Source organism: Genypterus blacodes, unplaced genomic scaffold (genome assembly GCF_046128005.1).
Source record: "Genypterus blacodes isolate CSIRO-AG114 ecotype Tasmania unplaced genomic scaffold, CSIRO-AGI_Gbla_v1 ptg000065l_1, whole genome shotgun sequence".
In the NCBI taxonomy this organism is placed as follows: domain Eukaryota; kingdom Metazoa; phylum Chordata; class Actinopteri; order Ophidiiformes; family Ophidiidae; genus Genypterus; species Genypterus blacodes.
Window position 1 is genome coordinate 502,587 of NW_027466877.1, and position 24,914 is coordinate 527,500.

Below are 24,914 nucleotides of genomic sequence, written 5' to 3' on the forward strand. Positions count from 1 at the left end.
CACAGATGACAGATGATGATGAGTAAAAAGCTACAGAATGTGGATCTGCTGGTTATGTCGTGGAGCAGCTGAGCAGGTTTACGTTAGCGCCGCTGTCAGGCTGAACGCTCCTCGCTCAGTCGTTCTTCATCATTTTGACAGAATTTGCTCTGGCTTCTCACTCAAATGTCAGCCTGGTGGAGGCGATAGTGATTTATTTCATTATTATTTACTTCTGGACCTGAACGCTAAACTTCCCGTGTGTTGTGCTGCGTCTCTCCAGCCTGGACCCCCTGGCTCAGATGGTGCTGCGGGTTCCTGGAAGGTGAAGTGAACCTGAGCTCACTGTGCCGTCACGTCTGGACACCCAGACTGAAAAGGGAAAATGCTAATTGTGCACAAACCGTAAAAAGACTTGTGACTCTTTAGTGAGTCACTTCACACACATCGTGACTCTTTAGTGAGTCACTTCACACACATCGTGACTCTTTAGTGAGTCACTTCACACATATAGTGAGTCTCGGTATCTGCTTTGTCAACATGAGCGCCCTGCTTAGTCACGCTTCAAATGTTTGCAGACGAAACCAACATGAGCACAGATCTCCACCGCACAAACGTGAAGAGGAGTAAATGTTTGTGTTTTGATATTTACAGCTTTTACATTTAATAAAAAGTAAACGGGCTCATAAACAGACGCCACTTTGGGTGTAAAGTCACCTTGCTGCTCGGTTCAGTCGGAGTAGAAAGATAAATGGAACGTTGCTCTTTGTGTTGATATGCACGTGCAACAGGAAACAGGAAGCCTGCAGCTATTAGAAGTCGGGATGGTTGGTCTGTGGTTTCTGCTCTAAATGAACATGTTCATATTTACACTGTGAGATCTGAAATTGAAATTTTGACACCAACGCGCCTGCACTGTAGAAGAGACGACACGAGTGCAGAGCCTGGGAAAGCTCTGACAACCAGCTGGAATAGTCTTCATCGCAATTCTACAAAAATGAAAACAATGTGGACGAAGAAAAAAACTTAAAAGAACAATTCTACCAAAAAATAAAACGTAAATTTGTGGATTTTATGGGTAGCTTTGGCTGAGCAGGATATGTTCCTCATTATGTAACCTGAATACTGTCAGTAAGTGCAATTATGAGTCTCACTTGCCTCCTCCAACCGACTAAAAACGCAACCTCGCCGAAGCTGAACGTGCGAGAGCGGTGGTGCTTACACAGCTCGGCTCACTTGCACTGATATAGAAAACGTAAATAGCCTAATTTATTGACACGATCCTGACATAATAGCCAACTGTAACTGACCTGTGACTTTAATACCTCTCTGAATTTTGATTCAGCTAAGCCACAGTATCAAATTAATAACTAAATCATGGTTAAAGTTGCTGCCAAGATTCTTATTTGTCTTAGCTTAGTAGAGAAGAAAACCGTCAGATTATCTCTTATAGGAATTTTCCATTGCAGCTTTTTATCAGCAAAAGGGGATTTGAAACTGAAGATGGTGAAGGAAAGCCCCTCCGTCCATCCATGGTCTGTGAGTAGAGATCCTGGTAAATGCTGCCCTCTACCGTCCGATCAGTTTATTACATCTATCCTCTCCTTCAGGTCTGACTGTCATTGCTCCTGCCACAAGGGGGCGACAAACTGCGACTCTGCTTGCTGATGTTTTAGATATATTTACTTTTCATTTGTTTCTATGAAGAAACAGAGTATAATTGTGTAACATTGTTAAATAAAATACGGCCTAAAAACAGTTTACATTAACAAATATAACGCAAATAAATAAAGACGACAAAACCCTTATATATTGAAGCGAACCGTTTGGATCTGTAAGGACATCTAAAAATCGATCTACTCTGACTGACCAAACCAAACAACCAATAGCAGAGGATACGAAATAACATATTGCATTAGTAAATATGAAACATTGCCAGTAAAATCGATCCATATTGGTGTAACAGTTTGTATTGTGCTCTTTTAGTGCAGCTGAATTCATGCATTCGTCTTCGTGTTGTCACTTTTGACCGTTAGATTCTTTTAATGCAATGGATTAAGCTTTTTTTAATGTACGGTTTGATGTTTTTTAAATGTATGATTGTTGTTGATAGAATTCCGCGGCGGCGTTCTCTTTAAAAAAATTCCCGGATGTACTGGATACAGGGAAGTGTGACGGAGTGGCGAAGTCAAGTTAGCAGAGCGGCTAGGACAGTTAGCAGACATGTTGGTACACGACACGAAGAGAAATGCCGCTTTAAACTGTGAAATGACGCCATGACGAAGCTTCACCTTCTCCTCTGTGTACAAGCGCTCAGCCAAGGTAACCTTTTCTCTCTCTCTCTCTCTCTCTCTCTCTGTGTGTCTGTGTGTGTCTGTGTGTTTCCGCCGCGCGCCCGCGACGGGAAGAGTGTGGTTAGCTTAGCTGGTTCAGCAAAAAGAGCTAACCAAATCTGTTGTTCTCTACTTTATCAGCACACACACACATTTTTAGTTTATTTTTTATCTTAATGCCCATTATTGTTTTGTTGTTGTTTTGCACTATCCACTTTGCTGCTGTAACATGTGAATTTCCCGGTTGTGGGACGAGTAAAGGATTATCTTATCTACAAACACACACACACACTGCGTGGGCTTCACGGGTGTTCCGTATCGGTCTGAACTAGTTTGTAATGTCGCTGGAGGTTATCTGGATCGTGTAACGTTCAAATATCAGATGTTTCTCCAGACGCCTTCATACTCTCAGCTTGGCGCAAAGCCCCATGGGAGCTGCCGATTGATCAATTAAGCATATTTTTATTCACATTATGTTAGAAAAGTGAAACATCTCAACACAGCGCAAATGTCTGGAGGATAAAGTTTTAGTTGAGTTTTTATTGAGAGATGATTGATTTGTTCAAGCAGACAGAAACAGCTGAGACATAAACAGTAGGAAGAATGAGTGATGTCAATATGTAAGCAGGAGCTGAGTTCAGAGCTTGTTGATTGTTGCCGGGTGTGTTTCCATGGTTTCCCCCCTGTTTGACTTGTAGTCCTCTGGCCTGTTTCAGTCCTGTGTGAGGTCCTGCCTCCGCTGCAGGACATGCACGTGAGTGACGGCACGCTGAGCTGGAGCCCCGCCCCCTCGCACACCAGCGTCACCTACACTGTTCAGTACCGCAGGTGAGACCGGAAGCTTCTCCAGCTCCTCCTCCTCCTCCTTATATGACTGGATGGGGGATATTGTTGAAGAGGAAGTTGAGTTGGGTTTTGTTTTCTCGTCCTCAGCTTTGACAAACAGTGGACGGACGTGACTGCCTGCGTCCAAACGTCCCTGGCTTCCTGTGACGTCACGTCCACCGCGTCGGCCGAGGACCCTGGCTGCGTCAGGCTGCGGGCGCGGGCCGAGCGGGCCGGCCTGAGCTCGCCGTGGACGGAGGCCTGCAGCAGACGAGGTGAGGAACCAGAGCGACAACATGAGCTTCACTCTGGACAGAAATGGAAGAGCGACACATGTTTGATGGACAGGGGGGACTCAAGTGGGATTCTGTTTATAATGTGGTCCTCTTTTGTAATCAGTATGAACTATACACACACACACACACACACACACACACAGGTCTTGACTTCAGTTGGTCTCCTAGGTAACCCCTGCAGCCCTGAGGTCCGTCTGGCGCCTCGGCCCAGCTCGCTCTACGTCGTCCTGAGCAAAAACCACTCCATGGCTCGGGAATACGGCGGCCACGCCTGGCACAGGGTCTTCTACGGCAAAGAGGGTCAGCCGCTACAGGTGAGGACCAGGATCCTGGTGCCGCCGCCGCCGCTCCTGGCGTGAGGCGTGGACGCTGACCGCCGCTCTGCTCTCTTTCAGGACATTCAGGAGGGCACCGCCTCCGTGTCCATCCCTGAGCTGGAGGAGGGGCAGACGTACTGCGTGCAGGTGCAGTACATGCTGTACACCAAACCCAACGGAGAGCCCAGCTGTGTGCAGTGTGTGCTCATACCTAAGTCAAGTAAGACAACGCTGCTGTCTGATCTAACTGAAACAAGAGAAATGATGAAGCCCTCCTGTCACACACTCTGCATGTGATGAGGCATCAATGTAAACAATTAATGAACTACAGCTGATAGTTTCTATAGGATGATCAGTGATGATGTAATGACCTTTGGTACTTAGTTTGTGACTGAATACTTACCCCTGCTTCTCTTGTTTCCTCTGCAGACACAGAGACGCACCACACCAAGGTGGTGGTGCCTGTTGTGGTGGTGGTCGTCGTCATGGCGATTATGACGGGCATCATATACGTACTAATGTACAAGTCCAAAGGAATCAAAAAGTGGTTGAGACAGCCGTATCAGATATCGAAAGTGAGCACACACACACACACACACACACACACACACACACACACACACACACACACACACACACACACACACACACACACACACACACACCTACACACACACACACCTACACACACACCTACACACACACACACACACACAGACACAGACACAGGTACACACGTACACACGTACACACGCATGAATGCCATTACTGCTACTACATCTATAGCAATGCCATGGCAACCACAGACTGAGCACAGATCTGACACTGACGCTGGTACAGCTAGATAACATTGCCCCCTCTCTCCCTCTCTCTCCCTTTAGGACGTCTGTCAGCCACTTCCTGAGAAGTTCCGTGAAGTTCCCCTCACCATGGGCGACCCAGGGGAGGAGCGCTGTGATGAGATCTTCCTCATCTACAGAGACGCTGCTCATGAGTCCGTACACAGTGTGTGAGCCCAGCGCTCAGCACCCTGTGTGTGTGTGTGTGCCTGTCATCCTACCCGTCAGCTGGACACCCTGCTGTGTTTGACTCTCTGTACATTTCCATGAGGAGCGTTCTAGCGTCACCTGCCGACCGTGTGCTGAACGTCGGGAGAGAGAATCGGCTCACCCACAAACTACAACTTCACCACTGTGCTGAATTTCCTCCCTGCACTTCACTTCTGCTGCTGCTCCTCTCGTCTTCTCCTTCCTCTCACTAATGGCAAAACGATGTTGAGCTTTTGTAATTATTTTCCCAGTAACAAAGCAAACACTCGTGTAACGTCTGTGACACAGTGATTTCGTCAAAGCATTAAGTTTGTTTCTAACACTAGGATGTACTCCTGCCCCTCACACAGCAGAGCCCCTACAGTGCCACACTTAAAGAGACACACGCGCTTTGTTCTTACATTACATTACATCACATTACAATCATTTGGCAGACGCTTTTATCAAAAGCGACTTACATTACATTATCACCCTTCGCAGAGGGGGGAGCAATTAAGGTTTTGGTGCCTTGCTCAGGGGCACCTCGGCAGGGGCTCAAACCGGCGACTCTCCGGTTCCAAAGCGGAGGCTCTAACCACTGAGCCACTGCCTCCCTTCTTTAACTCCAATCCAACTGAAAACACTCGCAGCATCGCCACGACGACCGGTCTGAACGTTTTGTAGAAGAGTCCTATGCAGTTACCTGTATGATCATGTGTGTTTACATTTCCAATGGTGCGCTGTGTGTGTGTGTGTGTTTGTGTGCAGTACCTTGATGAACACCAGGCTGATGTCAGTGTTTTGGTGCTTTGGTCTCTTAGAACTCATCTGCTGAGTGCTCCTTTCTCTGGCTCAATGCCACCCTGAATAATGGAAATGGACAATGGAAACCCTCTAATCATGTTGTGTTACTTTATGCACGTTTGCCTCCTCTGAAATGAAACGAGACCTGTTCTCCATTTTCCTTTGCCAAACATTTAGCACTTTCATGATTTCAGGAGCGGTGTAAACACTGATTCTATTTGAACGTGCCAGCGTCTTGTACAGCACAATGAATAAATATCTACTCTTTGTAACAGAAAGCTCTTGAGATGGTGACTGAGTCATTGAATTACTCAACAGAAGAGATGTCGCAACTCTGAAACAGTTTTGAAACTTTGGAAATTTCCCATGCCGAGGAAGACAGAAGGCTTCCTGTCAATCGTAACTCCTCCAGCGTCCATCATCACAAAGAGCCTGTTTGTCTATGTGTCAATCAGCACAGTGCCAGGAAATCGGAAGAGGCAATTATTTTTATTAGTGGCAATTCAATAGCGATTCTGGCAGTAAATCGATATTTAAGTGTTTATGTTCTTGAAAACAAACTGAGACACGCCGGGATTTTATTAAGAAAGATTGTAAAAGTTGTTTATAGGTTCAATCTAATGTCAGAGTCCAAAGACAGCTGAGTGACTGAACTGCAGCAGCTGCGACGACGCCAGGGGGCCTATTTATACGTGTTTGTGTGCGCGCGCGTGGGCGGAGCCACATGAGGGTTCGCTTGTTTTTCAGGAAGTGCCGTTGACAGCTGAGCTCTTCTGAACAATCATCCCAGCTTTCCTCCAGAATCATCAGAACCTTCGTGTCTCTCAAAGACAAACGGCTCAGAGGAAGATGGTGTGACTGATCATCAACGGTGAGTCAGCGCTTTGTGCTCGGGGTTTAAAGGGAGAAATGTGTTTTTGACAGTGAAATCCACTAATAAACAAGAACGTTCACTCGAGAAATTCACGGCAGAGACATTTCCGAGCCTCTTTCCTCATTTATTAACCGAATTAAGACTTTATAACAAAAACCCGAAGAAGAATGTTTTTGTTTCTAACATTCGCGTGCGAAACCAAGGAGCAATGAGGCGTTCAATGCCCGTGAGCGTGACTCAGCAGTTTTTTTTTGTCCAGCCTCTGAGAGCAGCGTGGACAAAAGTTGAGCTACGATAAAGTTAAATTAATCAAAAAATAATCAAATACGAGTAGATGGAGTTTATGAGCTGGTGTGTGTTTGCTCGGCGGTGAGGTTTTGTTGCTGAGGTCGTATTTACGTCGAAAAAAACAAAAGCAGCGTTACGATCTCCTGCACCTCCGTGTTCATACTTCCGTGATTTGCTGCGTGCTCTAGTTTACCACCTCCCGATGAACGCCTGAACACAACACAAGAAATAATAGATGTTATTCTCTAAATGTCTTGGTTTAATCTTCCTGATTAAGCTTTAACCATATCGCTTGAAAGCAGAAAACGTACAGAAACAAGATCAACTCAACACGTTGTCTCATCTCAGGCAGTAGGAGGCGCTGTGGTGCATCTGCAGCCATGAGAGGCAGTGAAGACGGATGCAGAGAAACTCATTCAGCTGACATCATAATCCACGTCTTCTCGTTCTCGTGTTTCCAGGCTGCAGGTTCGTGCTGCAGAAGATCCGGGCTGCGGTGAGAGGAGACGAGCAGCCGGAGAAGAGCGGCATGGCAGCATGTAGCCAGAAGAAAGGTGTGTGTGTGTGTGTGTGTGTGTGTGTGTGTGTGTGTGTGTGTGTGTGTGTGTGTGTGTGTGTGTGTGTGTGTGTGTGTGTGTGTGTGTGTGTGTGTGTGTGTGTGTGTGTGTGTGTGTGTGTGTGTGTGTGTGTGTGTGTGTGTGTGTGTGTGTGTGTGTGTGTGTGTGTGTGTGTGTGTGTGTGTGTGTGTGTCAGCTGAACACAATAGACCTTAAATCCTCACAGTATGGCAGGGCTCATCATCTCTCTCTGTCTCCCCCCCCCCCTCTCTCTCTCTCCCCCTCTCCCTGTGTGCAGAGAAAGAGGACAGGAAGGAGAAGAGCGAGCCGAGCTTCACCCCTCTGCCCACCCAGCTGGAGCCCCAGCAGCAGCAGGTGGCCGAGTGCGGCTCCTGATGTTAAACCAGGAGCTGGAAAGCAAATCACAGGGGGCGATGATGAGACACACACACACACTCAAATCAGTCCCCATTGTTTGGACCGTAGTTAGACACTTACAGCACATTATAAGAACATAAAGACCTCCATACCTCCGCCCCCTCTGAGCCTCCAGCTCTTGGTTTCTCCCGTGGTCGTAGCGAGCAGGAAGACGAGCAGAGAGAATGAAGGTCTGACCACCAAGTCCCCTCCAGGGGAACGGATCAGTCTGGATGTGCATCAGTGTGCTGATCACTCTGCTCTCAGTCATAAAGGCTCCGTGTGTTCACAGCTCTGATCTTTATACCTTTAACACATTTACATTAAACACAGAAACATCTGCTGATTCCCTGTCTGCTCTCACTTTGTCAAGGTAACAAAATATAACTTCTGGAATGTGAACAAAAATAAAACCGCTGTATTTAGGAAGATGTTTGACTTCACTACATGAAGGCTCTTATTCTGAAAGGTCAGCACCAAGGAGTAACAGGTGAGATCTCTGCTTTCTGATCACACTGAAAGCTCCAACACTCAGGAAGATGAGAGGACGGGAGGGTGAGGAAGGTGAGAGGACATAACAAGGAGGCACACTGTGAGGAAACGGTATGGGGGCCAAAGCGATGTGAGGAGGCGCGCCAACGTGTGTAGTTGTTTGTCTGTTTTCATAGAAGCTTACAGTCAAACAGATCCAAGACTGCTGTGTTACCATGACAACAATATAGCCCCATCCTGCTGAGTGATGAAAACGTGGCTGCACAATTTGCACGTTATTGTGTGTGTGTGTGTGTGTGTGTGTGTGTGTGTGTGTGTGTGTGTGTGTGTGTGTGTGTGTGTGTGTGTGTGTGTGTGTGTGTGTGTGTGTGTGTGTGTGTGTGTGTGTGTGTGTGAACTCAAAACGTTATCGACACGTGTGTGTGAGAGCTTTGTGGAAAGGTGGTCGATTTTGTTGCAATCGTTCAGAGCGTTGGTGCTGCGTTACCTGGAGGTCGCCACTAGATGGCAGCAGACACGGAGGTCAGCACAGTGGGAGCTTTGTGACGCCCACACACACACGTTTCCACTCCATCAAAACTCAACAAAACACATTCACCTGTCACTGCCTCACACACACACACACACACACACACACACACACACACACACACACACACACACACACACACACACACACACACACACACACACACACACACACACACACACACACACACACACACACACACACAAGCTCTTTGAAGGTCACATCTATCCTCCTGTCCTTGCTCATCCCTTTATTTCCTGCATCGCTTCTTTCTTCTCAGCTGCAGGAGGTCACCCTCAAGCAGGAGCCACTGAATAACCACACACACACACACACACTCCAGAGAAGAAGCAGAGGCTGAAGTCAGGGCACGTTTTCTTTTATTCACCTTCACATTAACTGGACCGACACACGCCATGGAGGCGACCACATCTAACAAACCCCAGGTCTGAGCGGGTACAGGTCTGAGCACGAGTCCTCCATGTCCAGACTCCAACCTGAGCCGCATGTGTGTACGTGGGGGAGAACATCCTGGTTCAGACCTGAGGTGTGTAAACGGAGCGACTGTGAGAACAGAATGTCCATGTACTTCACAACAACATGTAAACACACACACACAGCTCAGCCTCCTGCAGCAGTGCTCCTCTGCACACCTGTGTGTCCCTAATAATGAACGCTTGGTGACACAGTGAGACGCAGAGCGTTAGCGGGAAGCTGATCTTCCCTCTCCTCCCTCCGTCCCTTTGTCCTTTGTCTTTGTCCTCTTCCTCTCTCTACACCTGCTCCTCCACCTTGTTGGCGTCGGCGCCAGCGGCGGGCGCCACCTGCGTGGGCTTGCAGCAGCCGCCGCAGACGTACTTGAGGAAGCAGAGGTAGGCGCTGCCGGACACCACGACCGTGATGATGATGATGATGGTGGCGCCGAACGCCGGAGACACGGTGTCTTCTAGGACGGATTTGAGGCCCCCCGTGAGGACCCTGCTGTCGGCCGGTCGCTCCTCGGGCTCGCCGGTAATTTGGCCTGGAAACAAGAAGACGTTTGCAGCGTCAGACACCGGGACGCTTCAGTCACGTGGTGAGTTCATGACACGTTGGACCAAAGTCACTTTACTCTGTGCTGCACACACACACACACACACACACACATCACATACATCACGCGCACACACACAGAGCTCTTTAATTGGCGGGCTCCTGAATCCCCCAATTAGCTCTCTCTCTCTCTCTCTCTCTCTCTCTGTCACACACACGCACACATTCATTCTGGCTTTTGACCACTGAGGGGAATGAATTTGAGTCATGCTGCTTCTCATTTCCTCTCTCGTTCTCTCTGTCGATTATGTGACAGAGCAGCAGAGGGTCCCAGACGGACCCTGAACCTCTCACGCTGCTCTTCACATGAGGTTCTCTTGAGGTTCTGATGCTCTTGCTGCTGTCAGGAAGTGACCGCGCAATCAGGATCTGTTTTCTTTCTACACATATCTACGTTTGTTAGGTTTCTGACTAATCTAAGTGAGACTTCAGTGTAAACATACATATATTTATATAAGAGCTACCGTTCGTTGTTTGTTGTAGAGGAGTTCTTCACATTTTTTAATAGAAGTTTCTTTTTAACGATTATTCTACAATCGCTTATTAGATTTCTTCCCTGTAAATTTGAGTTTTTCTGGAATAATGGATTGGTTGTTTTTTTTTCTGTCAATTTTTTATAAAAACTAGAAAGTAGTCATTTCTAAAATCCTGATTGCACAAAATTCCAACGAAGCCGCTTGAACACAAACAAGACAATAATAATATCAACACAGCTGTAAATACTCACACAACACAGCGGCTACATGGAGGAAGAGGATCGCGGTGATGAAGGACAGAGACTCTGCCAACATGTTGCACCAGAACGAAATCAAATCAATCAATGTGAATATTGATACAGGCTGAGGCGCGAGGAGCAGAGATGATAATGAAGGATCGCGATATTTCCGATGAAGACCACAGAGAGAGAGAGAGAGAGAGAGAGAGAGAGAGAGAGAGAGAGAGAGAGAGAGAGAGAGAGAGAGAGAGAGAGAGAGAGAGAGAGAGAGAGAGAGAGAGAGAGAGAGAGAGAGAGAGAGAGAGAGAGAGAGAGAGAGAGAGAGAGAGAGAGAGAGAGAGAGAGAGAGAGAGAGAGAGAGAGAGAGAGAGAGAGAGAGAGATCTCTGCAGCTGCTCTGACTGTAATCGGATTGAGCTCCATTTAGAGAAACACTCAGTGTGAGCGAGGTCGCAGCAAGCCCAGATGTCTCTGCTGTATGTAGATTCAGACTTGTTGTTCTTGTCCTCCTCTGATGAAGACTCTCGTCCCCTCGTCTTCATTCAGAAACACAAATCCTCTAAATCTCCACTTTTCATTTTCTACATTTATTGTTTCTTGAAATATTTGGACTGTGTTCTTGTAATGTTTCATATTTTTCAGGACACACACTTTATTGTGTGTGTGTGTGTGTGTGTGTGTGTGTGTGTGTGTGTGTGTGTGTGTGTGTGTGTGTGTGTGTGTGTGTGTGACGTCACTGCAGGGGGCAGCAGGTGGAAACCTCAGGTGTGGAAAATGGAACGAGTTTATTAAAACGTCTCACTCGCAACATCAAAGCATATAAACATAAAAATACTCTTCTTTACATCTCACACACACTCACTCACACACACACACACACAGGACACCATGATCTCTTCTAACTGGTGTGTGTTGGTAGTCAGTGCGTCTGTGACTTCAGTCCGTCTGTGAGCGTCATCAGAAGAAGTCTGCGGCTGTGGGCCGGCGTGTGGGCGTGGCCTGAGCAGTGGGTGTGGCCTTCTTTTTGGCGGCTCCCAGGGCCTTCTTGCCGCCGTAGATGGGCGTGGACGGAGACTTTAAGACTCCAAACTTGGGCTTCTGCTGAGGGTCAAAGGGCACTCGGGACGATCCGTCTGGACTCACCAGCAGGCTGCGGTCCGTCTTCTTGAACTCTGGATCAAAGGAACACATCATGCTTTAGGACCCTGAAGAAAGCTGAGGGTACCCCACTCCACATGAGCGGACGCTGCGTTCTGACTCACCTGCCGTCTTGTTGTTCTTGAGGCCAAAGGTCACCTTCTTGGATTCTGACTGAGGATTGGCGAGCTTCTGTGAAACCACAGAGAGGTTACATCACTGATTACATCATCAACATGTCAGACGTTTGGTAGATTTGTGTGTTGGTGAGGGTGCACAGGAAGTGAGCGAGCGTACCTTCCTCTTGGGCGTGACCGCGCCCTTCCTTGTCTTGAAGAACAGCGGTGTGGGGATCAGGCATTTGCTCTGGAAGGTGATGAAGGGCGACGCAGAAGAAGAAGACGCTCTGGCCTTCTTCTTCTTCTGCAGCTTCTTGGCGCTCAGAGGAGTGGACGACTCGCCAGCTTCCTGCAGCAGAAAAGCAGTTTACAGAAGAAGAAGAAGAATCAGAGAAACATCTCAGACATGAGACACAACACATGAGGAAGAACAATCTGTCTCTCTCCCTGTCTGTCTGTCTCTCCATCTCTGTCCCTCATCATTACCATCATTAGGCAGACGCTTTTATCCAAAGCGGCTTACATTACATTACCACCCATTATAGAGGGGGGGAGCAATTGAGAGTTCGGTGCCTTGCTCAGGGGCACCTCGGCTGGGACTCGAACCGGCTCGCAAGCGGAAGCTCGACCCACTGAGCTACAGCCTCGTCATCAAACACTCACTCTGCCTAGTTTTGTCTTCTTGGCGCCGGTCGATTCCTCGCTGAGCGACGCCTCTTCCTGCTCCTCGACCTCATCGGCCTCAAACTCGATCACCACAGGGATCTTCCTCTTCTTCTTCTTGGTCTTCTTCACAGAGGAGGAAGACGCCGCCTCGTTGTCAGGAAAAATTTCGACGACCGTCGGCTCCTCGCCGAGGTCGTCTCCCTCGGCCTCTTCGGTCTCTGCCGCCTTGCCTCTCTTGTTCTTCTTCTTCCCTGGCGTCGTCATGGTGATCTCAGGTGTGCACTCCTCAGCTTCTACCTCCTGAGGCGTTTCCTCTTGTGCCTCCTCTTCAGGCTTGGGTGCCTTCTGAGTCTTCTTCCTTTTCTTCTTCAGTGGTGTTGCGGCGCTGGGATCTGCGGCAGGTGCGGCTGAGAGAGGCGTGGCTTCAGGTTTCAGATCCGGCGCGTCCTTGTCCATCTTCACTTCCTGCTCGGCCGCCACCTCGGCACCATCTGATGCAATTTCAGCGTCCGTTCCTTCTCCTGTGACCTCTGGTGCTTCAAGCTCCGCCTTCAGGCTCTTCCTCTTGTTCTTCTTCTTCTTGGCTGGTGTTGTAGCAGTCGCCTCCTCCAGCGTCTCCTCTGTTGCCTCGGCCGCTTCTTCAGCCTCCATCACAGCAGCTTTCTTCTGACCCTTCTTCTTCTTCTTCTCTGCGGGGTCAGACTCAGCTTTGACCTCCTGTGAGCTGTCGCTGCTTATAGATACGACCTCAGCCTCTGCTGCCGCGGGTGCTTCAGGCTCCGCCTCCTCTGGCTTCTTCTTCTTCATCTTTTTCTTACTCTTCTTGGCGGCTGGCATGGCGGCGGCGTCCTCAGGCGTCTCCGTCTCCTCTGGCGTCTGGTTCGTGAAGGGGCTGCTGGCATCTTCTTCAGCTGGAGCCTCAGTCTCTCCTGACGCCGCCACCTCCACCTGTGACTCCTCCACCTCCGTCTGAGCCGTCAGGTCGACGTCCTTCTTCTCCTCCGTGGTTGCAGCGTCGGCGAGCGTCTCCGTGGTTACAGCTGGAGGTTCTGACTCTGCAGCAGCCGGTGCTTCAGCGTCCTGCACACTAAGTGTAGGGACCTCAGATGTCTCCTCCTTTGACAGGGCTTCTGATTGGTCGGCTGCTTGGCTGACTGTGACCATCTGTCTCTTTGCCTCTACGAGCACGACCCCTGTGACCTCCACAGAGGTCACTGATGAAGGTTCTGCTGATGAAGGCTCTGCTGCTTTCTCAGCTTCTGTGGATGAAACGGCTGCCTTCTTCTTTTTCTTCCTCCTCTTCTTCTTCTTCTTCTTGTCGTTGGTGATCTGTTCTGCTGGCTCGCCGTCATTCTGCCCGTCAGGTTTGACCGCCGCCTCCTTCTTCTTCTTTCCCTTCTTCTTCTTCTTGGCTGCCGGGGCCTCCTCCTCATCATCATCATCATCATCATCATCCTCATTCCAAGCATTTTTGCCCCTCTTCATTCTCTTCCTGCTGCCGAACATTTCGTCGTCCTCGTCCGTGGACACTTCCTCCGGGTACTCGTCCTGAGGGAAGACACCTGAGAGACAAAGACCAGAGCTTTAACCCCCCAAGATCTGAGAGGAGAAACCAGAGGAAGATCATCTGAACAACACACTTACCTTCAGTCAGGTCCCTCAGCCTGAGAGAGAGAGACACACACACACACACACACACACACACACACACACACACACACACACACACACACACACACACACACACACACACACACACACACACACACACACACACACACACACACACACACACACACACACACACACACACACACACACACACACACACACAGAGAAGAGGAACACGTTACTGCTGTGGCTTTTAAACACACTTTCAGCTGAAGTACATGAAACTGATTAATCGTGTGCGTGTGTGTGTGTGTGTGTGTGTGTGTGTGTGTGTGTGTGTGTGTGTGTGTGTGTGTGTGTGTGTGTGTGTGTGTGTGTGTGTGTCACAGCTTCTACTCACACTTTGATGATCCCGTAGAGTCTCTGTCTGTTCCTGCTTGGTGTGTTGTTCCGACTGGAGAAGTCCATCAACTTATCTGCCAGGGCGGAGTAGTCAAACTAACACACACACAGACACACACACACACACAGACACACACACAGATCATTCATCATGTCTGTGACTGACGCACTGTTAAAATTTGTGAGGGCGTTTTGGTGTTAAATAGGCCGACACACACACACACACACACACACGCTCTGATTTACACATTTGACACGTGTTGCAGGCTGCTGTGTGTGTGTGTGTGTGTGTGTGTACGTGTACATCACACTCACCTGCAGCACCGCTCCATACTCCTCATCGCCCGGCTCTGTGTCCGAGTCCTCCAAGTGAAGGAGACCGTCATCATCTTCATCATCATCAGCTTCTTCATCATCTTTGTCCAGTTTCTTTCCTGAACAAATACAATGACATCACCTCAACTCACACACTCAGTAACATTCAGCTGATTGACACATGGATGTTGATCAAACTTCACTCACCATTGATCTGCTTCTCCACTCCCTTCTTCCTCTTCCTCTTCTTCTCCTCTTTTATTGCCTGCTCTTCCTTCTCCTCTTCTTCTTCAGATGCCTGACCCGAGTCCGAGTCCGACGCCTCGGTCGCCTTCACCTCCTTCATCAGGTCCTCGATGGCGAAGGGAGCCTGGTCGATGATGCTGCTGAAGATGCTGCTGCAGATGGCGGCGAACAGAGTGCGACTGGAAAAGAGAGACAAAGAGGAATGAGAGGAGGAGGAGGAAGGCTGGACCTTCAGCGTGGACAGAGACACGTGGTCTTCATCCCTGCGTGCTGAGGACTTACTCTTTGGTCTTGGCCGCTGCTTTGCAGAACGGCTCGATGAAAGTGAGGTTCTGATGGGCGGCGAGCTGCGGAGACGGAGAAACAACACAAGCGTCACTGCAGAGTCACTCTGTCGGGGTTCACCTGAGAACCCAACAACTACTGAGGAGGAGAAACTCTGGACAGGAAGTGCCTGGACAGGAAGTGTCTCTGCCGTACCTCAGCTGAGCCCACAGCCGCCAGCTCGGTCATGTAAAGGTCCAGGATGTGGAACTGCAGGCCCGTGGGAGCGCCGCCGCTGCTGTGCAGAACCTGAGACGCCAGGAGATCCAGGAACCTGGACACCACGCTGAGGGACCGCGAGGAAACGCGGAGAACAGGTTTACTCCCTCCCACTCCACAACTCATTCCAACAGTCAGCAGCAGATATAATACACCCTTAGGCTGAATGATGAAGGTTTACCTGCTGTCCCAGTTCTTCCTCTTCAGCATCTCAAAGGTTTGTCTGAACATGAAGCGGACCAGCTGTGAAGGAGAACATCAACATCAGAGCTCTGGCAGCTTCATACCTCCACAGGGAAGACACTCAACCTTCTCCTCCACCAACCTGGAAGAACTTGTCCATCCTCAGCCTGTCGATCCCGGTCCACTCCCTCTTGATGGTCAGCAGGAAGCTCTCCAGGTACAGGAACTCTGTACAGAGAGCGAGCAGAACCGCCATCAAACCTCACAAACATTCACACACACGCTTTGATGAGCTCAAGTTCAGACGCGGGTAAACTTACGGCCGTCGGCGCTCTGGAAGCTGTGGATCAGAGTGGAGATCTGAGTGGAGAGCTCCTCCTGCGGGGGAAAGAGCAGCCGGGTCAACAAATCAATCATCCCGGGCGACACCAACGCACAGGTAAGCCGTAAACAAAGCCGTCACACTGTGGGTTTGTGGCGCTGTGAGCTCTAATCTACGCTCTGCTGATTCTCCTGGACGCTCTTCGCCGTACCTGCAGCAGCAGCTTGTCCTGCATCCAGAGGCAGTAGAAGAGACCTTTCCACAGCTTCAGGAGCTCCACCACAGTGAATCCATCTGGGCACAGGAGGGAGAGAGAGAGAGAGACACACACACACACATATTGTTTGTAATGTTTCCTTTTTTTCTGGATTTTGGAGGCAGTAACTAGCCTCAGTGACGTCATCAGAGTCTCCATACTTAAGTGTTGTTAAACCTAATCAGTCTCCAAACATCGAGGGGGATTCTGGGAGATGTTGCTTGATTTAACCCGGACTCTGACGGCACGTGACGCTCCGGCAGGGCGGACAGCGGGTGGGTGAAGCGCTGACCCCACACACACACACGTGTTTCTCTCACGTCCAACGTGACTTTAAACTACGACTATTAAGCTACAAACACGACTTTATTAAGCAGAAGATTCAAAAAGAGAACAAAAACAAGTTTCCGCCGTGGTTTTGTGGCGTTTTGTGAGCGTATCTCGGCTCTCGCGGTGCGGTATGTAGCATGCTAGCTCACCTGCATTTTCGTGCGACCGAACGCAGACGTACTTGCGCAGCTTCTTCAGCGCTTTGGTGCGGGTCGGCTTCTCGTTGGACGCTAACCTCTGCGCGAACTGGATCTCGGGTTCCTGCATCTCCGCCATGATCCGCCGGTTCACGTGGAATCGCTTCTCCGCTTCGTCCTCCTGACTGCTCACTCGGTTCCCCACGTTTACCCCGCGGACCAGGCGCGGAGTGATGACGTTGATCCTGCTAGCTACCACGTGCTGTAATGCCGTAAAGCGCCACAGAGCAGCAGTGTTTGAACGTTTGGCCTCTTTTTTTTACGCTTAAAGGCATTGAGTTTATTCATGATCCAGAATGTCGGTAATCTTAATTGCGTCCTGTGTAGATCTCTGTCCCACTTTGTTTGATGTATTTTTCTGTGTATCTTTGTTTCCTACTGCAAAATCAAATCGAGTTCTCCTGGACTTTCACCTGTATCGTGACACAAAGCACACCTCGTACTGATGCCATTTATTCAGCCTGTTCAACAAAAACAAACAATGATGGCTGTACAATTATCCCTGGTGGATCAGCTGTCTGCTTCTCCTTGGCTCAAACCATTTCCTCCACTGGCTGACAAAAGACAAACAAAGCACACACACCCACATTTGTGTTTTGCGTAGTTGTTCTACACGTTTCCTCTAGCCACATTTCTAAATGCCACACGTGCCTGGTGCTTCATCAGCTGAACTTGGATTCCTAGTCAACAAAAACCAAGTGAGGACAGATAATGGAGACATTTGATGTTGATTGGCACAACTGATGGTTTTAATGGATCAAAGTGGCCCATAGCTCTCTGTGTGACCTCTGATCTAGAACCACCTAGATCCATACCTGTCCCTGTCTCTTTGCGTTCACATAGTCTCCCTGGTAAACGTCTCCATTAGGCAGCACCGCTGTACTGCCTCCGTGCCTCTGAGTCCCTTCATTTATTTGTCCATCATATTCCTGCAGCACAAACATGAAAGAATGAAAACGCAGTAAGAGAAACAATGAAGGAGTGTGTCGCTGTAGACGTACTTGCTCTGCTTGCTGGTATTCATCGTGCTGCTCGCAGCTGATGGGAAACAACTTCCCTGGGCCGGACGGCTGCAAAGGGACAAAAACAAACGAGGACATTTCGCAACACATTGTCATAATCATGGCTGGTTACTGTTGTGGCAAAGGTCACTGTGTCTGTGATCAACAGTCTTTGAATAACAGGTGTTGCAGCCATAGATGGTAGGCGGAGCAGCTGTTGTCGGTCTTGGGAGGTGATATTGTCAGTGTAGTTGAGTATTTTAGGAAAGGAGTGTGTGTTTCTGAATGGAATATGGATAGAGAGATTCTGATCAAGGAGAAAGGACGCAAGAAGCTTCTTAAAGTCCATTCAAATGAACTCGCTGCGGCATCATGGGTCTCAGTTAAAACTCTTGGGGCCTGAATGAGTGCATTTGTGTCATGCTGAGTAAATCTTGCCCATAGTGTTTGTGTCTCAATGATGCACCTTATCTGCATCCCAATGACTTACACAGCATCGTAACCCTCCAGACGAGCCCTGCCTGCCGTCAGCCCATGAGCACTTGTACTTTGAGCTTGTGGCGTGGTCGTAGTGCATCCCCTGGCCGTGCCTGGCAGTCAGAACACAGCCAGGTTATTTATTCTGTGGTGAGCTTGAACACGAGGGATTCTGAAGGTGCAGTCATACCTCACGTTGTTCAGCCACTCTCCCTCGTACGTGTCTTTGTTGGTGTAAGTGTAGACACCGTGACCGTGCCTCAGGTCCTCCACCCAGGACCCTGCATTAGAAACCGATAAGACTTTTGTTATGTCAGGGGACAATTTTCCTAATGCATGTCTGTCCACTAACTCTGTGACATCATTCTGTCTGCTGCTACTCACACACACACACACACACACGAGCTGAACAAATAATTTCCACAGCTGTGAGCACAGACCTAACGTCCACACTCACCTTCATACTTGGACCCGTCCAGATAGTAGATGGTTCCTTGTCCATGTTTCTTATTGTGGTGATAGTCTCCCACGTATCTCGCCCCATCTTTGAAGTAATACTCCCCCTAAAATACACAACAGTCAAATGATGAATACACACATGCGTGAATGCACCCCTCTCTCTCTCTTTCGACCTTTAGGTCTCTGCCCTTCAGTCTGGATTTGGACAGGAGTAGACCCACTGGTAATAGTGGATCTGACCTGGACCTGGACCTGGACCATCGTACCTTTCCGTGTCTCTTGCCGTTCACATATACTCCCTGGTAAACGTCTCCGTTAGGCAGCATCACTATGCCGACTCCGTGCCTCTGTCCTCCTTCATTTCTCTGTCCTTCATACTCCTGCAGCACAGACATGAGGGCTTTTATCCACAGAGGCACACTGAGTCCTTTCTTTGCTGTGGATACTCATCATTACAAATTCTCTCAAGGCAAAAACAATGATTGAGTCAGAGATCAAAGGAGGTATCGGCCGCAGCTGCGGGTTCCTTGTTCTTTAGTGTGTGTGTCTGAACATTGCACCTTATTATCTGCATCACAAAATCTGAAATCTGAAGAAATGAATGTGTTGTAAGTGAAGAAGCAAACTTACATTATTGTTGAAGAACTTTCCCTTGTATCTGAAGTTGGGGTAGATGAACTCTTCAGATGACTCCAGGTTGCCGTTTACCCATGAGCACTTGTACTTTGAGCCGTTGTGGTAGTGGTGTGTACCCTGGCCCTGCCTGGTAATCAGAGCACATCCGTCCATCAAATCACACAGGCATCAGGTTGGGACATTCCCGTCCCCTCGCCACTTACATCTGCCTATGGATCCCAAGGTCATCAGTATAAGTACTTCAAACTACATTTCGAAACCTAAGCTTCCACAGTGGTGTGCTTGAATAAATGCAGACAGAAGGGGACTAAGTCGTACCTCACGTTGTTCAGCCACTCTCCGTCATACCTGTCTCCATTGGCGTAAGTGCAGACACCATGACCCTGCCTCAGGTCCTCCACCCACGACCCTGCAGGGCCAGCAGGGAGAGGCACATTACACACTGTACGCCAGGTCAATGTGTACGGTGACAAACTGAGCAAAATCATTGGAATGGTGTGTGCGCACACACACATGCTGAGAAGCTGTAAGGTTTATTTCCACAGCTGTGAGCACAGACCTAACGTCCACAATCACCTTCATACTTGGACCCGTCTGGATAGTAGATGGTTCCTTGTCCATGTTTCTTATTTTGGTGATATTCTCCGACATATCTCGCCCCACTCTTGAAGTAATACACCCCCTAAAATACACAACAGCCACAGAGATGAAAAAGTTAACAACTGAATCTATCTGCTGCTTGTTTTCAGAGCAGATTGGGGGTCAGATGTGGCCCAGAGGTCGCTGTGTGCCAGCTGTGTACACTTTTGGTCTTGGCTCCTCGACTGGAGCAGACTCACTGGTAATAATGGACGATCTTACCTGTCCCTGTCTCTTGCCGTTCACATACTCTCCCTGGAAAGTGTCTCCGTTTGGCAGCAGCACTTTGCAGACTCCATGCCTCTGCCCTCCTTCATTTCTCTCTCCCTCATAGTCCTGTAGCACAAACAAACACCAGGGCTTTAATCCACAGAGACACAAATCAAAACAAATAGAATGTCACGAGGCACAACACACACACACAAACACACACACAGATACACTACAACATGAAATGAAAGAGTGTTCTGATTTCTGGTTCTGATTCTTGACTGTGAATAAACAATAGTTTCAACAATTTCAACAAGTGTTTTGCTATCAGTTGTTTAGCTAGTTGCCATTAGCTAACAACAAACCAAAGAGTGATAGTAGTTTGGTTTCTCACCCCAAGGTTCTGGACCTCCCTGACAAACTCCTCTGATCCTGAATCTGACATGTGTTAGATGTGGAATGTTAACGTTTGTCCGATGTATCTGTGTCAAATATCTGTAAGACCAGAGAGCTAACAGTTAGGAGCTTGGTCCCAAAACAAACCACATGGTAACTTTCATTTAAATCTGTAATAATGAAGCACTAGGACTCAAGATGAAGCGTACGGTGACTCTGCCTGTCTGCGGCTCCAAAGCTAAGTAGCTTAGTAGACAACAGTGACATCATCACAACTAAGAAAGTGATGTCATGTTAGCATTTCTAACATAATGCAAAGAACACATGTTTTAGACTTAACAAACCTTATTTACTTTAATGAAACCCTCAGAACCAACATTAAATAGTTTTCACTTAAATTATTACTTGTGGTTTAGTTCATCTTTGACAGAATAAGAACAGAGAGCTCAAACCTGTTTGACCTCTTTGTAATGCCTCAAAAGTGCCTTAAAACAGAGCGGCTGAACTTCACCGCCCCTGCTGACTTCAAACCTGCCAGACAGAGCTCAGGGCTCCAGCACGTGCATTTGGTGCTCTTCATCTCCTCAGCAGGAAAAGTTGTGGGAGATGGAGACATGATTGGAATCACGATGTCACAGTCAATGACATCACAAATGACATCACAGTTAATGAGAGGGGAAGTTGAGGGGGACGCTTCACCTTCACCTCCGTGTCAGACTAACAAAGGTCAGGGGTCAAGACAGGGGTGAGAGCGTTGACGTCTACCTTCCTCAGTCTGTGTTGGCTCACAACCAGAGAAGCACAAATAAAAACAGACATGAGATGATAAGAGACGGCACACACACACACTTAAGATTATAAGTTTTACAACATGTACAACATGCAGCCAACCTGCTTTTAATGTCCATGAACCATCAAACATGTCTCTTAACTCTTTCTCTTCTCTCTGTGCCTCTTGTACTGAGCTCACTTTGTTTCCTGCTTGTTCTCTTGGCTCTTGATACTGTTCCACTGGAGTCAGACCAGAGCTTCAGCTGCTCTCCCCATCAGCCTGGAATTAGGTGGGTAAGAACTGTCCTCTCACAACTCTCCAACATCAAGATCAACCACACACACACACACACAAACACTCAAGAAAATCCAATTTTATTGATTCCATTTATTTTGCTTGTTGAACATAAACAGTCTTGGTTGTAGATTGACCGCACATAGATCAGCTGCCTGCTTCATCCTCTGCTGAAGCCATTTCCTTCATTGACTGACAAAACAAAACACAGACACATGTTTAACACAGTTGCTCTGTATGGACTGCAGTGTACTAACTTTTTATACTTTTTCTGCGACATGTCATAATGTCACACATAAATCGTGCTTGAACAGTTCAGGTTCACCAACAAGAACCCAGAGGACTGAATGATGGCTTTGACCGACCCTATTGATTTATGGACTGTAATTATACAGCACGTTTCTCCAAAGAGCTTTATATGTACCTCACACACACACAAACACACACACACACACACACACTGATGGCAGGTTCATACCAAAGAAGGTGCCAACTTTGACACGCTCCCTAAGAGGAGCCCGGAATCAAAGCGGGAACCTTCCGATCCCTAACTGTCTGCTCTACTTTCCAGAGGTGCGTTAGCGGTGTGAATCCAAATCTAAAGCCCTTGCCGGAGTGTCAGGTGGGGTAGAGTTTCACCTCAAGAGTCTTTGGTCAGAGTTTCATCAGTCAGGCCGGTGACAAACGTGGGAATCCACTTGGGGTCGGCGGCCGGCTCGTCTTCCTCCGCTGCTGCACTGTCCTTCTGAGGATGGAGGAAGTGAGGGAAGAAGGAGAGGGGAGAAGGACGTGACCGTGATGCATTTGGAACTTTGGAATTTTGATGCCTAAAGGACCGCGGGCAGGCATGGGATTGAAACCCAAGACCTTCTGGCTGCAAGGCACTATGTCAGTGCATTGTCACTGTATACTGTGACATCAGTGTTAGAGTAGTGTGTGTTGCTGTTGACTTACTTGCTCAACTTGCTTGTATTCACCGTGCTGCTCACAGCCGCTGTCAAACACAAACTTGCCTGGACCAGACGGCTGCAAGCAGACAAAACACAAGCGACAACTTTACACAACAACGTCCTTTAACAATTTAAACTTTATAACCTCAGCAAAAAGATCAGAAGTGAATTTGTAAGATGATTGGAAAACGTACACGACTATTGACAAAGTTTCCCACGTATCTGTGGTTGGCATGGATGAACTCTCCAGATGACTCCTGCTTGCCGTTTACCCATGAGCCCTTGTACTTTGAGCCCGTGTCGTGGTAGGTGTACGTTCCCTGCCCGTGCCTGGAGATCAGACCAAAGCCAGGGTGTTAAGAGCCGCTACAGCTGGAGCCTCACTGAACACGTGGGGTTCTGAGGGTGCGGCTGTACCTCATGTGGTTCAGCCACTCTCCATCATACTTGTCTGCGTTGATATAAGTGTAGACGCCGTGACCCTGCATCAGGTCCTCCGCCCATGACCCTGCAGGGCCAGCAGAGAAGGTTAGTGAAGCCCAGTCCATATCCATCCTGTAGTTAACAGTACCAGTAGATCACCAGCAGTCTGGAGTGTTGCTGTGTGTGTGAATTGAAACTGGGAAGACTGGAGTGATTTTCCTAACCCATGCCTGTCCACTCACTGTGACGTTCATTCTGTCCACGGCCACACTCACCTTCATACTTGGACCCGTCTGGATAGTAGAAGGTCCCTCGTCCATGTTTCTTATTTTGGTGATATTCTCCCACATATCTCGCCCCGTTTTTGAAGTAATACACCCCCTAAAAAACACAACAGTCAGAGATAAATACCTAAATGGTTTGACCCATAGCTCTCTGTGTGACCTCGTACCTCTCCCTGTCTCTTGCCGTTCACATAGTGTCCCTTGTAAGTGTCTCCGTTAGGCAGCACAGCTTTTCCAGTTCCATGCCTCTGCCCTCCTTCATTTCTCTCTCCTTCGTATTCCTGCAGCACAAACACCAGCACTTTTATCCACAGAGACACAAATTAAAAGAGATATAATGTCACAGATAACACTTTTACACCGAATATTACACTTTTAAACATGCAACATGCAGTGAAATTCAGTTTTCTGGTAGGATTCCTGAATGTGGATAAACAATAATTTCACCTATCTCACACACACAAACGCAATGGTTAACAAACTCAAACTCACCCCGAGGGTCTGGGCCTCCTCACCAAGCTCCTCAGATCCGGAGTCTGACATTTTATTGATTTGGAATTATTTTTGAATTGATTTTTTATCTTATCTATCTGCGTAGAACGTATGGCGTCGGAGATCTTCAACACTAGAGCGCCTAGAGAGCCACAAACCTAAACACGCAGACAAGTGAGGCGCAAAAACTGGAACGAGGGGCTGAAAACTCCGTTTATCGCTCTGGTATTTAAATCTGACGCACTAGAGTCTATCTGACGGCATAACAACGTACTTTAATAACGAAGCCGCTAAAACTACACAAATCCTGACGCTTTGGCTGCAGGAAGTTTACCGTTGCCACGACAACGACGCTCAGCGTAAAAGAAAACAAAGTCACAAATAAAGGTGATATTTAGTTTAAAAAAATGTTTAAACTTCGCTTATAAGAATTCATACTCAACTCAGTTTATTTACTTTTATAAACGTTAATTATATATTTGTATTATATATAATTATAAAGGGAAATTACGATCATTATTTTTTAATTTATTTTTACTCATATCGGTAACTTAGGATTCATTGCAATTTTAAAAATAAAATCGATTTGATCTGTTAAGTGATTTATTTACAGCGCTTCTGTTATATAATTGTATTTTCATGCGTTCAATAAAGTTACTGCAAAAAAAAAATGCTGGCGCGAGATCAAAGAACGTATTCGCGTGTCTGTGTGAGTGTGTGTACGCGCGTGTGTGTGTGTGTGTGTGTGTGTGCGTGTGTGTGTCTCTGTGTGCTTCAGAGGCGGTAGTCGCGAGCGTTCAGGCAACAAGGAAGTGAAGGAAATGTCGCCCACTTGAGATCTGGACCGAGAATCGAAACAAACCGAGCCGTGTCGGTATCCCCTCTGTAAGGTAAAGAGCTCCGCCATTGGTACCGAGCACCCTGGCGTCAGTTGTGGCCGTGTGCGGCTGCGGGCGGCGGGATGGAAGGATGGACGGAGGGTCGGCGGGCTGGACCGTGTGTGTGTGTG

At 48.1% G+C, this 24,914-nt stretch overlaps 5 protein-coding genes and 1 long non-coding RNA gene across 8 annotated transcripts in view; 3 read left to right on the top strand and 3 right to left on the bottom strand.

Annotated features, from left to right (window-relative positions):
* Window positions 1-2,124: 2,124 nt before the first annotated feature.
* On the top strand, window positions 2,125-5,860 carry LOC143004334 (uncharacterized). 2 transcript variants are annotated; one of them, XR_012963956.1, is made up of 8 exons: window positions 2,125-2,301; window positions 3,029-3,140; window positions 3,246-3,412; window positions 3,602-3,747; window positions 3,829-3,970; window positions 4,180-4,325; window positions 4,632-5,192; window positions 5,250-5,860. XR_012963956.1 is itself a non-coding variant. In XM_076155183.1 (7 exons), the coding sequence occupies exons 1-7, from the start codon at window positions 2,256-2,258 to the stop codon at window positions 4,761-4,763; spliced, it is 891 nt and encodes a 296-aa protein (XP_076011298.1). In that variant the 5' UTR covers window positions 2,125-2,255; the 3' UTR covers window positions 4,764-5,239. The 2 variants fall into 2 exon arrangements, 1 of the variants encoding a protein (XP_076011298.1); XM_076155183.1 differs by lacking the exon at window positions 5,250-5,860 and having other exon boundaries at window positions 4,632-5,239.
* Window positions 5,861-6,296: 436 nt separating this feature from the next.
* LOC143004336 (uncharacterized) lies at window positions 6,297-8,064 on the top strand. Its single transcript, XR_012963957.1, has 3 exons — window positions 6,297-6,453; window positions 7,206-7,298; window positions 7,600-8,064. It is a non-coding gene; the product is annotated as an uncharacterized LOC143004336 (long non-coding RNA).
* A 3,247-nt stretch (window positions 8,065-11,311) lies between these two features.
* rrp1 (ribosomal RNA processing 1) lies at window positions 11,312-17,080 on the bottom strand. Its single transcript, XM_076155177.1, has 16 exons — window positions 16,825-17,080; window positions 16,301-16,383; window positions 16,088-16,145; window positions 15,910-15,995; window positions 15,766-15,827; window positions 15,522-15,651; window positions 15,324-15,388; window positions 15,003-15,220; window positions 14,796-14,914; window positions 14,479-14,576; window positions 14,112-14,131; window positions 13,455-14,029; window positions 12,465-13,385; window positions 11,980-12,150; window positions 11,808-11,874; window positions 11,312-11,717 (listed from the first exon to the last, which is right to left on the bottom strand). The coding sequence occupies exons 1-16, from the start codon at window positions 16,949-16,951 to the stop codon at window positions 11,503-11,505; spliced, it is 3,015 nt and encodes a 1,004-aa protein (XP_076011292.1). The 5' UTR covers window positions 16,952-17,080; the 3' UTR covers window positions 11,312-11,502.
* Window positions 17,081-17,309: 229 nt separating this feature from the next.
* LOC143004335 (radial spoke head 1 homolog) lies at window positions 17,310-17,983 on the bottom strand. The gene is made up of 3 exons (XM_076155184.1): window positions 17,874-17,983; window positions 17,688-17,801; window positions 17,310-17,426 (listed from the first exon to the last, which is right to left on the bottom strand). The coding sequence occupies exons 1-3, from the start codon at window positions 17,970-17,972 to the stop codon at window positions 17,406-17,408; spliced, it is 234 nt and encodes a 77-aa protein (XP_076011299.1). The 5' UTR covers window positions 17,973-17,983; the 3' UTR covers window positions 17,310-17,405.
* Window positions 17,984-21,849: 3,866 nt separating this feature from the next.
* LOC143004345 (radial spoke head 1 homolog) lies at window positions 21,850-24,280 on the bottom strand. The gene is made up of 8 exons (XM_076155199.1): window positions 23,906-24,280; window positions 23,581-23,694; window positions 23,405-23,510; window positions 23,124-23,214; window positions 22,901-23,036; window positions 22,711-22,782; window positions 22,396-22,501; window positions 21,850-21,948 (listed from the first exon to the last, which is right to left on the bottom strand). The coding sequence occupies exons 1-7, from the start codon at window positions 23,954-23,956 to the stop codon at window positions 22,397-22,399; spliced, it is 675 nt and encodes a 224-aa protein (XP_076011314.1). The 5' UTR covers window positions 23,957-24,280; the 3' UTR covers window positions 21,850-21,948; window position 22,396.
* Window positions 24,281-24,631: 351 nt separating this feature from the next.
* The window catches only part of slc37a1 (solute carrier family 37 member 1), an 11,842-nt gene continuing 11,559 nt past the window's right edge, over window positions 24,632-24,914 (top strand). For both annotated transcript variants that reach the window (XM_076155172.1, XM_076155175.1), the window contains exon 1: window positions 24,632-24,795. The gene's annotated coding sequence lies outside the window, so the exon portion shown is untranslated. The remainder of the gene's footprint in view (window positions 24,796-24,914) is intronic.